This window comes from Chelonoidis abingdonii, chromosome 4 (genome assembly GCF_003597395.2).
Source record: "Chelonoidis abingdonii isolate Lonesome George chromosome 4, CheloAbing_2.0, whole genome shotgun sequence".
In the NCBI taxonomy this organism is placed as follows: Eukaryota; Metazoa; Chordata; order Testudines; family Testudinidae; genus Chelonoidis; species Chelonoidis abingdonii.
Genome location: NC_133772.1, coordinates 59324437 through 59338467, shown reverse-complemented (window position 1 = coordinate 59338467; position 14031 = coordinate 59324437). Strand labels below are relative to the sequence as shown.

Genomic DNA, 14031 nt, shown 5'->3' with positions numbered 1-14031 from the left:
GTGGCAAAGCTTGTTGATCACGGCTTCCTCTTTTTTTTTTTTAAACAACTTCATGACCAACACAGATCAAACATCCATCCAGTCTACATTGTTCTTATTTTTTTCATTATAACATACAAATGCCCATTTACAAATAATACACCAAAATGAATAAAAGTTTGGATACCAAAATGAAGATTTGTTCCAACTGATATAATGCCTTCAGTGTACAAAGGTCCATGTTAAAGTCTTTTCCATGTGTTACAGAATAGGGCACAGTTGCAGTACAGAAGCCATTCTTCCTTTATAAAATACTGCTGAACATCCAACTGTTGTCCATATAGTCATTTATGGAATTAACACATGTTTTACTGTAATCTTGGCCAGTATTGAGACATATCAGGTTCACTGCCAGGAACTTGAACTGGAACTGACACACCAGGTGAAATAAGACCTGAAAAATGAGTGTGAAATATTTGTTTTAGCTTTTCTACGTACAACACATGTTTCTGCTTTACAGTTTTAAAGAGTTGTTCTTGTATTCTGGAAAGTATTAAGTCAACCTACCAATTTGCAGAATCTTAGGATTTGTCTGTACGTTTCAAAAGTCCTCTGAACACATAGAATTGCATTAAGTATCGGGATAGCCGTGTTAGTCTGTATCCACAAAAACAATGAGGAGTCCAGTGGCACTTTAAAGACAGATTTATTTGGGCATAAGCTTTTGTGAGTAAAAAACCCACTTTTTACCCACAAAAGCTTATGTCCAAATTAATCTGCTAGTCTTTAGGTGCCACTAGACTCTTGGTTGTTTTTATAGAATTGAATTGTTATTACCAATAAATGTTCATTTCATTAGATAAAAATAAGCCAAATTCTCTGCTTATTTACACCAGCTGAGAATCTGGCCCAAAACATATAGAAGTTTTCACTATCAAGCCTTTTTATTCTCAGAAATGTGTCTAATTTGCTCCTGTTTACAACAGATGGTTTCTTCATTCATTTCAGTTAGTTTCCCTTATTATAAATACACTGAAGCCTCTACAAGAGATCAGCCTGATAGACACCCTCATGTCTTAAAACTCTGCCCCACCATATCTGCAAATGTAGGCCCCAGATCTACAAACACTTACACGCATGATTAACTTTACTACTGTCAATGGGACTACACACAGTAATAAAGTTAATTGCATGCCGCCTTCTCTGAGAAAAATTCTCTTGCACCTTCATTAGAAGGACACTTCCTTTAAGCAACCAGTTTTTGTCTCTCCTCTCAGTTGTAACTTAATATAAGATTTCAATGGACACCCTAAAAGCCAAGGAAGGTTTTACATTTTGGCCTTTGGTTAAATTCTGCTGCTATTTAATCCAATGGTAACAGGTTTAGACCTTTTGGCAGCCAGATGGTTAGCACCAAATGAATATTAGTCTAAAAGAAAGACAGAGTAGAATACTGCTGAAATCAAACTATGGGAAATTTATCTTCGTAGAAGACATTAATGGACACCTACCTGTTGAAGTGGTTCCAGAGGTGCCCATTGGCTGGCTGTTCATGTGTGTTTGCATGTGAGGAGGTGTGTAGGTATCATAGCTCCGCCCATTCACTGATGGACTAGTCGGCAGCATGCAAGAGTAGGAGGAGGTCTGGCTGGGTACTGGGGGCTGTGGGGAGGAAAGGACAACATAATGTTACAAGTCTGTTAATTTAAAATGATATGAAGCCTCCATTTCATCTATTGGTATCTACCAGCACACAGAAGTGTCATAGTCCGTAGCCTCTTTTGCATAACCGCAAACAAGCCAAAGTTAGTCTTCTACATTCATATTTAGGACCTTAAATGAGTGATCTCTTTTCAGAGGTGCTGGTCATTCACCACTCTTATTAAAGTCAATAGGAGCTGAGGGTGCTCAGCATATCTGAAAATCAAGCCATGTTATCTAAGTGCCTAAATATGGATTTAGATACCTAACATTCAGCATCCAAGATTGAAATGCTGGCCTTGTTGTTTATGCAGAGGAGAATAGGCCTCCTGATATTTGCATGTACAGATAGAGTGCGTGTGGGCCCAATTCTGCTCTCACATACACTGGTGTAAATCAGAAGTAACTTCACTGGAATATACCAGCATGTATGTGTGTGTGTTTGTGTGTGTGTGTGTATCTCTCTCTCTCCTCTCACTCACACACACACACACACTTTTCCAGTGTATTTCTTGGTGGTATCCATATCAGTGGATTACTCATAACTGGGACTTTGCCAAATTCACAGCCATGAAAAACACATCACAGACCATGAAATCTAGTCTCCTCTCATGAAATCTGGTCTTTTGTGTGCTTTACCCTATACTACAGATTTCATGAGGGAGATCACCATTTCTCAAATCAGCAAGTCCTGACCCAAAAGGGAGTTGCGGAGGGGGATGAGGGAGGGTCACAAGGTTATTTTAGTGGGAGTCGCAGTACTGCCACTCTTACATCTGCGCTGCCTTTAGAGCTCGGTGTCCAGAGAGCAGTGGCTGCTGGCCAGCCACCCAGCTCTGAAGGCAGAACCCTGCCAGCAGCAGCACAAAGTAAGGGAAGCAATACACCCTTACTCCTATATTGCTGCTAGTGGCGGCTCAGGTTTCAGAGCTGGGCTCCCAGCCAGTAGCCACCGCTCTCCAACTGCCCAGCTCTGAAGGCAACGCTATCCCTACAATAACCTTGCGACACCCCCCACACACACCTTTTTTGGGTCAGGACCCCTACATTTACAATACCATGAAATTTCAGATTTATATAGCTGAAATCATGAAATTTACTATTTTTAAAATCCTATCACTGTGCAATTGACCAAAATGGACCATGAATTTGGTAGAGCCCTACTCAAAACAACTTAAATTGGCCCCAAACTCATGACAACAAAACCTTGTACAACGCAAGCAAATATTCCTTACATGTATACACACTATCTACACACTACCTGCAAAGAATATGATGTAAATAAAATATGCATGGTAGAACATACACTGTCGTTAATTAAGGCTGACCATGCACAAGCCACTTATAAATTCATTTGTCATCACCTTTATGAATTATACAGTTATCTCTCAGCAATGATTTAGGCTGGGATTTTCAAAGGGAGTTAGAGGAGTTAGGTGCCTAAGTAGTTTCCTAAAATTATTTTGCCTCTGTAATAAATGGCTAGCCAAAGGAGGAATGAAGTTTAAGAGATCTCCTACACTCCCACCATGTCTCTCTGCCATACATTTTGCCATCCACTTTCTGACTGACATGAATTGCACCAAAGGCCTCAAATATCAATAAATAACAGTTTAATTGTGTCATTGTTCTACAGATTTGAGGGATTCTGCCTGCACCATCAAACTTTGTTTAGTTGATTCTGAGCAATTAGTAACATAGTAATTAGTACACTGGAACAGCTCTATTGTCCATCTAATCTAATATCCTGTCTGCCACACTGATCAATGCTATATGCTTCAGACAAGGCTATAAAACCCTCACAACTGGCCAGTACCATTACAATGCCCACCCCCACCCCCCATTTAAAAAGTTATATTTTGCATCTGAAAGGACTATAGAAGAGTCCCCAGAGGAGTAGATTCCTTCCTAACCCTTCTGTTGATCACTATATGCTTTCAAGCATGAGGATCCACTGCTCTTGGAATCTTAACTTAGCCAGCATAATTGCAGGTTCCAATCACATCTTTCTTTCTCAGATGTTCCTAATGTGCCCAAAGCCATATCACCTGAGCAGTAAAAATCTAATCCTTTTAGCAATTTACTAAGTTGTTTGCCTCAATAATACTGCAGCAAGGAGTCCCACAAGTTAATTATCTTTTTCTTAAACAGGTATTTTAATTTCTTCATGTTAAATTTATTACCTTTTAATTTTGAGTGCAATTGGCCTTCTCCACACAAGACCATTCATTATTTTATATAACTTAATCATATTCCTCCCCACGCCTCTCCTTTCCAAACTATATAATTTTAGTCTTTTAAATTTCTCTTCACTCTACTAATTGTTATTGCTACTCTTCCCTTTTTGTTTCTGCTAGGACTGTAAAGGAAATATTTTCAAAGACACACAGGTGTGTTATACACTCAGCATCTATTCACTTGCGCTGAGAGCTGGGACACCTAACTGCCCTTTGTGCCTTTCAAAATCTCTTCCTTAATTCGTATTGAGGGCCTGTCTTTGCATTCCTGGCACACTCCAAGCTCCACTGACTTCTGAGGGACCTTTTGGCGCACAAAGTTGAGGATCTGGCCATTCATCACTTATCTGATAGACAACTTATTATATTACTTACTTGCATAGGCAGGTTGTTAGCCATTGTGAAGCTAGGCATGGGTGGCAGAGCACTGTATGTGTTTGTTAGCGCAGTGTCTGTTCTGCCCAACATTGAACCTGATGTGAAAGAGGAAACTATAATAAAATAGACAAATAGGAGATGAACACATTAGTTTAAGCTTCGATAATATTTGTTATATATATTCAGAGGATTATGTTTTATTTCTCTAAAAGGATGACTTAATCTGAATATATGTCTTAAATTACCGGGTGTGGTAGGTTGCGGGATTGGTTGGTAGACACTTGTGCTGAAACTACTGCTGATGGGAATATGGCTGGGTGTGTTGCTGGCTTGTCTTCTCTGATTCCTCAGTTTTTCTTCCCTTCTCCATTTTGCCCTCCTGTTGGAAAACCACACCTGAAAATAAAGGTTTTTTTTAAATTATTACATAGGCAAGATTATACCTACATGGCCCCACATCATTCATTACATGTCATGGCACATGCTAACATGTAGCCTCCTTGGAGTGTAACAATCCATTCAGTATAAATCAACCTTATGTCTGTTGTTCATGCTCATAAAGTTGGAGATGGATAAATGTTTGATCAGGGTGAGTGGCTTCCTTGTACCTTGAAAAGTCAGTCATAAAAAAATTTAAGGGCACAAGAATTTGAGTACCTGTATTCTTGCTTCAGGTAGGTCTATTTTGGCAGCTAGTCTCTCCCTGGCAAACACATCAGGATAATGGGTCCTCTCAAATTCTGAAAAAAAGAAACGTCACATTAGTTCTAAAGACCTTTTTTAATGACTTAACATAGCTAGATTTGAAATATCAGGTTATTTCTTAGCATTTCCCATGCTCTCTATATTCTACAGCACAGTCACATAAAAGTGAAGTTGAAATTTGTGTGGGCTAGTAATCGGGCAATAATTGTGCCATACTCACATGGGTAGCCCCACTGAGATCACATGGATAAGGATTTATGGGACTCGGTCCGATGTGAATATTTTTCAGGGAGTGTTAGGGTTCCAGGACCCTGGTCAGAGGGGACTCAAAGCAGCTGTAAGTCAATCACCAGCAAGTGGTTTGGCACACAGCTGTTTGCTGCCAGTGCAGGATCTTTGTGGTCATGAGGCCCTCGCTCCAAACCTTCTGGACATGTCACAGTGTGACCTGTAGCAAGAATGGGTGAACAGCAGTTGGGAGTTCAATAGCTCTCGTTCAGCCAGCATGCACAGTGTACCCTGGGACTTTGGGAAGGTTGGTATGTTTTTAATTAGGGGATTGGTGGAGAGCTGTGAATAGAATTGTATTGTGCCCAGGATAATCTTAATGCACTCTTACATATTTTTCTTTAAAAATCAAACTTTTTACAGCAGTTCAGATACTACAATGATGAATGCCATAAAAATGCCTATAAATAAACCTCTGAAGCATGATGGGGGGGAACAGAAGGGTGGGAAGCATAGATTTTATGTACCTTTCTATCTATGTATATAATGTCTGTGAATGCCCCACTTCCATTTAGCTATGAACATAACCAGGATGCATTTTGCTTTTCTCTCCTATTTTAGTAGTTTGAAAATGTCACTCACCTTTCTCAAGGGCTTCAATTTGCTCTTGGGTAAATGATGTCCTATTTCTCTGCAGCTTTCTTTTCAGCTGAAGTCTCATCTGGGCCTCATCTGAATCTTCTCCATTAGAGCTGATGGAGTTTGTGTTTTCACCTCCTCCTTCCTGTTGTGGACAGCCATCTGCAACAACCACAACAGAAAATTAAAACAAATTTAGCCCAACAGCTTCCTATGTTGCAATATACAATAATAAACCAGGTCAGCCATGTTTGCTGACATCTTTTCTTAAACACACTTGAAGTGTCAAAGTAATAGCTCACTGATAACATAAGGTGTATAATAGCATTTTATTTTCCAATCTTGGCATAAATATTAAATACAAAAACTCACTGTAATATAATTATGTTTTCCTTTTTTACTCTGGAATAAAACAGGCATAAAAATCATTTCCAGTGAAAATCATTCTTCATATTGAATCTTTACTAAAAAGCCATGCCATGCCAGTCTCCTTTCTCTGCAGAATTTATTTACCTATTGCTATCTTTAAAATGGTGCTGTTCAGTATTTCAGATTATCTATAATCAGTAATTCCTATCTAATCAATTAGATGTTGATAGGTTTGTAGAAAATGCTATTAAGAAACCAAACCAAGCTTGTAATCTTTTTTAAAAAATATTTATCCAGTTTTTATTTGAATTCTGCACAGTCAATTTCATTTTAAAGGTTGTGAATTTAGAAGTGCCTGCATTGTTCTGCAGTTTTATTCAACTATTGTATGAGTGTGCATTGCCTTGACACCTATTACTGAGCACAGCTGTAATTATATCATCACCAAGAACAGGCTATAATTGCTGAAAATGGAATTTTATATTTAGATAAAAGGACTGTCCATTCTTTGTAATGTGTTGCACCAGAGAAAAGTAAGATTTCTTTTAAAAATTTAACATGTAATTTTAAAAGAAATAGTAGCGAGTTCACTAACTAGCTAAATATGCTAGTCTGCAGCTGAACATTTGGCATATCATTTAAGTGGTACATTTTTAATTAGTGCATTTCCACCACTTTTAATGTAACTTCTATCATTAAACAAGGGGAAATTTTATTGTTTTCACATTTCTGTAGGACGCAAAGATGTGCACTGGGTCTAGCTGTCTTTCAAAGTGGCTGCAGACACCCAGGAAGGTTTGCAAAGGAATGGACATTTCTATTAAGACAGAGAAGTTGTCACTAAATTAACTCTCCCCCTCTTTTCAGAGCATATTTTCAAGACGTTTTGCTGTTGCTAAATGAAAGCTGGACTAAAGGAGGCAGGGGCTACTTATACTAATTTGCTTTAAAAGTTATGCTACAAAATAAATGGCAACCCTCCTGTTACATCCTTTAAATATTGTGGGAAATCAACTTTAAAGTAATATCATTTATAATCAGCTAACAATAGGCACAGCCTTCAAAGCTTTCAGCGAATTGTGACAGAATCTGGTAGGATCTTTTCAAACACTTTGAAATGTTTTAAAACCCAAACTTTCTTCCCCATTTAAACAGTTGGATTCATCTACAGTGGTCACCATATGGGCGTTTGTAGATCTATTGAGATGACCACCAACACTTGAATAGAAAAGGGCCGCTTTTCACCAGTACACAATGCCAGCAGAGTAAGGGAAACTATTAAACTCTTGGGGCAGGAGGGTTGGCAAACTTTCGTGGGCAGAATTTTGAGGACACAATCAGGGCGGACAACAAAAAGATTCTCTTGAGGCGTGCAGTAGTCCACATTGTATCACAAGGATTCCAGTCAACAGACTTTTCAGTGAAGTATGTTAACCTTTATGCACTACTATCATTAATCACTGTCCCCTGGGCTGGGCTACTCAATGCTAGTTAGGATTTTTACTTTCTATAGGAGAGGAGAAAGAAAGAACACCCCTAAACTTATGAATAGGACATCTCTATACACTGAGCCTGTTTACTCAACACCAGAAAGAGAGAAAACTACTTAGCTAAGATTAGATAAGCTTCAACTAACATATTAGAGCACAAGTGTCTGTTTTTATTTACTAGTGAAAGTTGCTGGGTGACTTTTTAAGTGTTTCCCAAGCAAGGACTTGTGTGTTCACACCCTAGGTTTCATTTGGGGAAGCGGGGGGTGGGGGCGTTTAGAAAGGCTTCCCCGCTGCTCTGCTAGTTCCCCCTGCTTCTTAAGGAGCAGCAGCATTTTCCTAGCCAAACTTTTAAACTGACCCTTGTTTACCGAAGAAGAAACCAAACTTGCAACCCTCACAGCTACAAGGAAGATTCTTAACTTCTTGGACGCTGGAATGCGCTAGGGAAGGCGTCCTTGTAAAAGGCATTTTCACTGCACACCCGGCTCTGTTTCTTTCAGAAAGCTCTAGTGGTGTCTTCAACTACTATTTTTAAAAATCAATCCCTTTCTTTCTGGTTTATTTCTAGCCACCTGAAGTTACGTGTGGTAGAACCGATCGGAGCCCTGGCGGCAGTGGCTTGTTCGTTTAAAAGGCTATATCGCACATTAGTTTCATTTAAGCTGGTTAGTGACCAAAAACCAGTGCCCGTGTAATTTGTCAGCAGTTATTAATGCACAGCCTCCTTCATGTGCAAGCCTTGTACAAAGAGAGAGGTTACAGCCAGATCACTGAATATACACCTCGATCTTGCAACAATAAACTGTAATTGCTCAATCTTAAACGTAAAAATTCAGTGATTGGAAAAAACTTTATTTTGCCGGAGCCAACCATCCCTTCTAAAGCTTCAATGAAGGGCTTTTTACCGTCTTAAAACAGCTTTTCTTGCAATCCCTGGGAAGTTTCGCTTTGGTTCGCTTCCTTTTCCCAAACTTGTGCTTTTAAAACACTGTTGATCGAACTAAAGGTTCGCCATGGAATAACAAATATGATTTTTTTTAAGTGTCAGACAATTAAGATGTCTTCTTTTAAAAGGGGGCCTTTTTAGAAACCTTCTCAATAGGCTGTTCCACCTTCTAGACCTAATCCGTAAGAAAGTGAGTGAATGTGCGTCCTATTATCCTATAGCTAGACCATCTGACGCTGGCTGTAGGATTTGTTTCCTGGAAGAAGAAGAAGAAGAAAGACTCTGGGAAATAAAATCATTCCTTAGTTTCTTAGTGTCTTAATCAGTGAGGCGGAAAACAAGCAAAAAAAGATAGCAAACCAATTGCGGCACCTTTCAGCTGCAGAGCTGGGATCAAAACATTGTAGCATCTGTTGAAAGAGAAAGTGTCTAAATCCTATAGAAGGCTTTAGTCTTATAAGGAGGGGGGAAGATAAGAAACAGTGTCTCCGTGATCCCTAAACCCACTAAATCACTGGAGAATTTCTCCCGGATAGAGATGTCTCTTTTTGTTCTGTCAGCCCTCATGTATCCATTATTTTATTCACTGCTGCATGGCGTTTATCAGATTGAGACCATATTTGTCCCCCTCTGAGACCTAACCTTGCCTTATGCTTTCTGAGTAATGGACTCTTAAAACCCAGGAACATAGCCCTGCAAGGAAAAAACATTAGCGCCAGCATGAATATTCCAGAGGAAATCCATTTTATTCATTTTAATTTTGTGATGCAATTGCTTGAGTGTCTGTACACACACTCCCCCGCCTGCCCCCAGCCTTCCTCTCCCTCGCTCCAAGGTCCAAGGCTGATGTGCTCCAAGCTGGATGCGCATGGGAATGTTTTGCTTGATTTTATTTTTTACTCTCTCTCCATAGCTGAAGCTCGGACTGATGGCTAGTGCATCTCTTTAACCCTGGCACATTTTGGGGGAGGGAGGCTATGCGAGAAACAAGCCAAAATCCACTACTACATGTCACACAAAGCCAACAATCCCAACACTAATTCTCCAACGCAGGGGGGGAAGAGTCTAACAAACACAATGAGACAAAGACATCCCAACTTCCCCACAACACGCATTATATAACCATTGCAACCAACGCTAGTCACCCGGCCGCATCAGCCTCTGGCCAGTTACTAACAAACCCACCCGCTTTGGAAAGCAGCGAGTCTGTTTCCCACTATCCCCACCGATTTCGGGCTTGGACAAGGGGGTGTTTGGAAGAAGCTAACGGGCTCTTTGGGCAGGGTTGGGGGAAGTGATCTCTGATTTAGCAACAAACCCAGACTCTCCAGTCTGTCTGGATGCGGGGAGGTTTCACTGTTCGGAGTGCTGCTCTGACACATTTCTTTGGAGTGGGTGTAGCTTTGCATCCCGCACTGATCTCTACATTTAACACGTTTTCTAAAACCCAGAGAGAGGAACAAAGTGCCTGAACAATTTTGAATTCTATTGACAAAAATGACACTCATTTTAGTTGATACAATACGGGGCTCTGAACAACCTGTAATTTGATTTTACAAGGAAAAAAAAGGGGGGGGAGAAAGATCCTAAAGACTGAGGAGGTTAAACTCGAAACATTTCACCTACAGGCACCCAAAGCGAGATCGCTCCCCCATGCCTGCCCCTTCCGCCTGACTGGGTGCTATGGGGAGGGGACGCAGCCTTGGATGGGGGCTCCACCCTGATCAAATCCAACCTTCACCCAGCTAAATAATTCAAATGAATTATGAAACCAGAAATGACTAGTCAAAACCCACGGATAATGCCACTCAGTGTGGGCCCCGGGTCTGTGAGTTGGCTGTACAGCTTAGATGTCTCCAAACAGCGATAGCGACACAGGGCAGATGACACTTGTATACATACAGGTTACACAGAGACATTTTAGGCAGCTGTCGATACATACGGTAGATTCTATGCGTATATCGTATGAGCTAGCTATAGCGGGCTGGTTTAGCTACAGGCATATAGATTAGGTTGTACATATAGATGCAGAGTTCTACATATAACTCCCCAGCTAATCGAGAATCCATAGACAAGGTATAGATTGGCCACGGTTGGCTCTTTTACCCACATTCCCCCTCCGCCGAAGCAAAGGGCAAGGCAGTGCAGGAACAAGGCAGTCCCGGGGCTAGGGGAGTGATTAAGGGCACTCGGACGCTAGTTAGCCTTCGCTTCCCAGGGCAAGCCTCGGTTACTCTAATGCCCTTCCTATCTCCTGACAAACCGGGAACACTAAAGGCAGCCTGGGAAAGTTTGAGCCCACAGGTAAATGTGCGGGTAGGGCGCTGGGACTCACTACTTCGGCTGAGTTCTCTCTGAGCTAGCCAGGGACTGGGTGATCATTAGGACTTGCCCGGTTCCAAAGAAGGAGATGATATTAGACCAAAAAAAAAAAAAAAGGCGAGAGCTTTGCTCTCTATCTTTCTAGTGTCCTTCATGGATTGTTTTCTTCTCTTAAAACTGATGTCTAATTGGCAAGCGGTGCCATATCGTGTCCAGAGGTCTCCTGTGGAACATTTCTACAGCTGTCTCCTTCAACTAGACGCTTATTCATGTCGCCTTAATGAGAAACAAAACGATCTCTAATGAGCAATTACATAGCGACAGAATTGTTCCCATAACAAATTCTTGCGTGTGACAGAAACATCCTTTGTACCAGATATTCCGCATACTGTTACTGATTTTTTTTTTCCTTGCGGGGGGAAAACAAAAAGCAGGTTGTTGGAGAGACACCTCTTCTAAAGAACTGACCACGGCTAGGGAAAGGTCTGAGCCTGAACAGAGACTGTATTCAAAAAGGAGCCATTAACCATCTTAACTATGTAACAGATCATCCCATTATCCTTTATATTATCCCCTTGTCATTCCTACAACAAACATCTATTATTCTTCAGGATAAACAGGTTCCTATATTTACAAAAGTGTTTCAGGTCCACTGAGGAGGGACAATAATCAACCCTACAGAGATAGTTACCTACAGTGTGACCAATCTCTCTAGGTTTAGAGACACTCACACAAAAAGCCAGCTTGGAGGTTGAGCAGAAACTCTAATTAATAGGCTGATGGACAAGGTAAAGGATCTAATCAATAGCTCAGGCGCCTCCCTCACATAAAGCCAGGTCTGCGTTGCTATTTCGCTGGCACTTTTATACCGAAAAACAGGATTCTGAATGCAAAATTCAAGAACCAAACTGGAAACCAATCAGCTAATCAGCCCCAACGCTTCCTTATAGCTGCGCTGCACACCTGCATTTATTTCCCCATCATTCCATATGCGTTCTACTCACAGTCACATAATTTGTCAGTTACAGTAAAGCGCAATATGATACAATCATGTTTACCTCGCAGTCTGTCAGCGAGCTAACTTGTCATATTCCTACAAGAGGGTGGTTCTTGATGTATTTAAATGGGAGATTTAGCTATAACACTGCGTAGGTTTCTTGGAAAGGGGCAAAATATTAAATGCAACTGGGATACATTGGAGGGACATTGCAAGTCTCAGGGATGTAGTGAACCTCACTTTGACATATTTTTCGGTGGGGAAATTCACAGCGCAGATAATCAACGTCTATGCTCTCCTTTGCTTTCAGTGTGTCATCGGAGAGCTCAGACGAGGCTGTGTGGAGCGTCGCCCTTTTGCTGACAAGCTTTGCAAAGCCCAGAAGCGCATCTGTCTGGGATCTGCCTTACCTTGCGTAGGCTGTCCTGGCACTGACGTACCGGGGTACCATCCGGGTCGCGTGCCCCACGTCCCTGTCTGACCATTCAGCATTCTTAGCTTGTCATACATCCCATCTGCACCCATCTGTTGCTTTTCGCTAGCCAGGTTGCGTAGAACTCTGTTTATTGATGATACCTGAAAGGCAACCAACATTAAACAAAACGGTAGTGTGCAGCACTCTGATAACAAGACTTCAGTTCAGTATCACCACACTCCTCTGCATCAGGGCTATGGATTGATTTAACCTGGACATAATTAAAGAGATTATTTGATAATAATTTGGCTGAGTTAAGCAGCTATCATAGACTGATCGCTTTGTATTGCGATTTACCAGATTCCATTAATAAACCCATAGAGATTTTCCCTGTTTCAGTCTTGCATATATATATTCGTGAATTCCTGTTGGATCAGACGTAAAGGATAACCCGGATTTTTAAGTCATTTATCAAGTTCTTTATGCAAAAAATTGTCTGACCCTGCCACATGCAAATGCTGTGAACTACTATCCTCTCATTTGATATCAAAACAAAGGAAGCAGAGGCTCGCTACAGCTACCAGGCACCGAACACAACAGATAGGAAGATTTTTTTCATGAACTTACACTGGGTATATTATCGTTGGTACAGACCCCCTCTGATAGTAATCTGTCTCGAATCTCCCACGCAAAGATGGAGGGGCACTCTCGTTTATACTGCGCTATTTTGCTTACAACTTCTGGAGTCGCTACTCTTGGTTTACTACCTCCGATTGCCCTGGGTCTGATGGAGCCAGTTTCGTAATACCTGCCCAAAATTTTACTCACACATCCATTCGACACCTGCATAGGGAAGCGGACAGAAAATCACATTATTAATAATTTCAAGACAAAAATAAAATTGTTTAAGTATGCATTAAACAATGACAAGCTTACGTTTTGATTGTCCAGCACTTGGACTTTTGCATCTGCATGGGTCTATAACACAAAAATATACCTTAAATGGTATGAGAACTTACTTAGAAAATTTTTTTCTTTCTTAAAAAAAAAAATTACATTTGTGGCCCTACAAACTACAAATGTGATACTTTTAAAACATTTGGAGGGAAAAAAATCTGATAAAAATGTATTTTAGTATTAATGTTCAAATATGCCTTAAATCTGCACAATAATTATGCCAGACTAGTTTTCACTGTATTTAATTTTCTTATACTTAATCCTTTTTTGGGAGGGGGGCGAGTGGGGAGCGTTATAAAGCTGAAATGTACAAAAGGTGCCAGATCACGCTAGTGTCTATAAATCTACATTTCAGGCTAAGGAGGTGTGGGTTTGGTTTTAATGTTGCTTTTGGAAAAATAAACAATAAGCAACGGCAAATGCATTCCGATACCATGAAATCATAAGCAGCTCGGGGGAGGGGACTGAAATTAGGCTGGGTTGTATCATCATTCAGATTATTACAGCAAACTAACTGGACCGCCAGGGAATGATCTTATCAGAAGAACAGGAAAGAAAGGTTTTAAAGTTGTTTTTTAAAGATAAGCAGATGAATTCTTGTATTAGACTGGACCGGGGGGTTCAGGAATCGAAGCTTTTACAGTCAGAGCTGGATAAAGCGTTTT

At 40.7% G+C, this 14031-nt stretch overlaps 1 protein-coding gene across 9 annotated transcripts in view; it reads right to left on the bottom strand.

The window, feature by feature from the left end:
• Positions 1-264: 264 nt before the first annotated feature.
• Positions 265-14031, bottom strand: part of PAX6 (paired box 6) — a 30555-nt gene continuing 16788 nt past the window's right edge. For 4 of the 9 annotated variants that reach the window (XM_032799570.2, XM_032799568.2, XM_032799569.2 and 1 more), the window contains 9 exons: positions 13346-13387; positions 13037-13252; positions 12405-12570; positions 5871-6029; positions 4953-5035; positions 4541-4691; positions 4293-4408; positions 1491-1641; positions 265-433 (listed from right to left, as the gene is read on the bottom strand). In XM_032799570.2, the coding sequence (XP_032655461.1) occupies positions 348-433; positions 1491-1641; positions 4293-4408; positions 4541-4691; positions 4953-5035; positions 5871-6029; positions 12405-12570; positions 13037-13252; positions 13346-13387 (1170 nt within the window). In that variant the 3' untranslated portion in view covers positions 265-347. The remainder of the gene's footprint in view (positions 434-1490; positions 1642-4292; positions 4409-4540; positions 4692-4952; positions 5036-5870; positions 6030-12404; positions 12571-13036; positions 13253-13345; positions 13388-14031) is intronic. The other 5 variants (XM_032799573.2, XM_075065210.1, XM_032799575.2 and 2 more) reach the window with 3 other exon arrangements.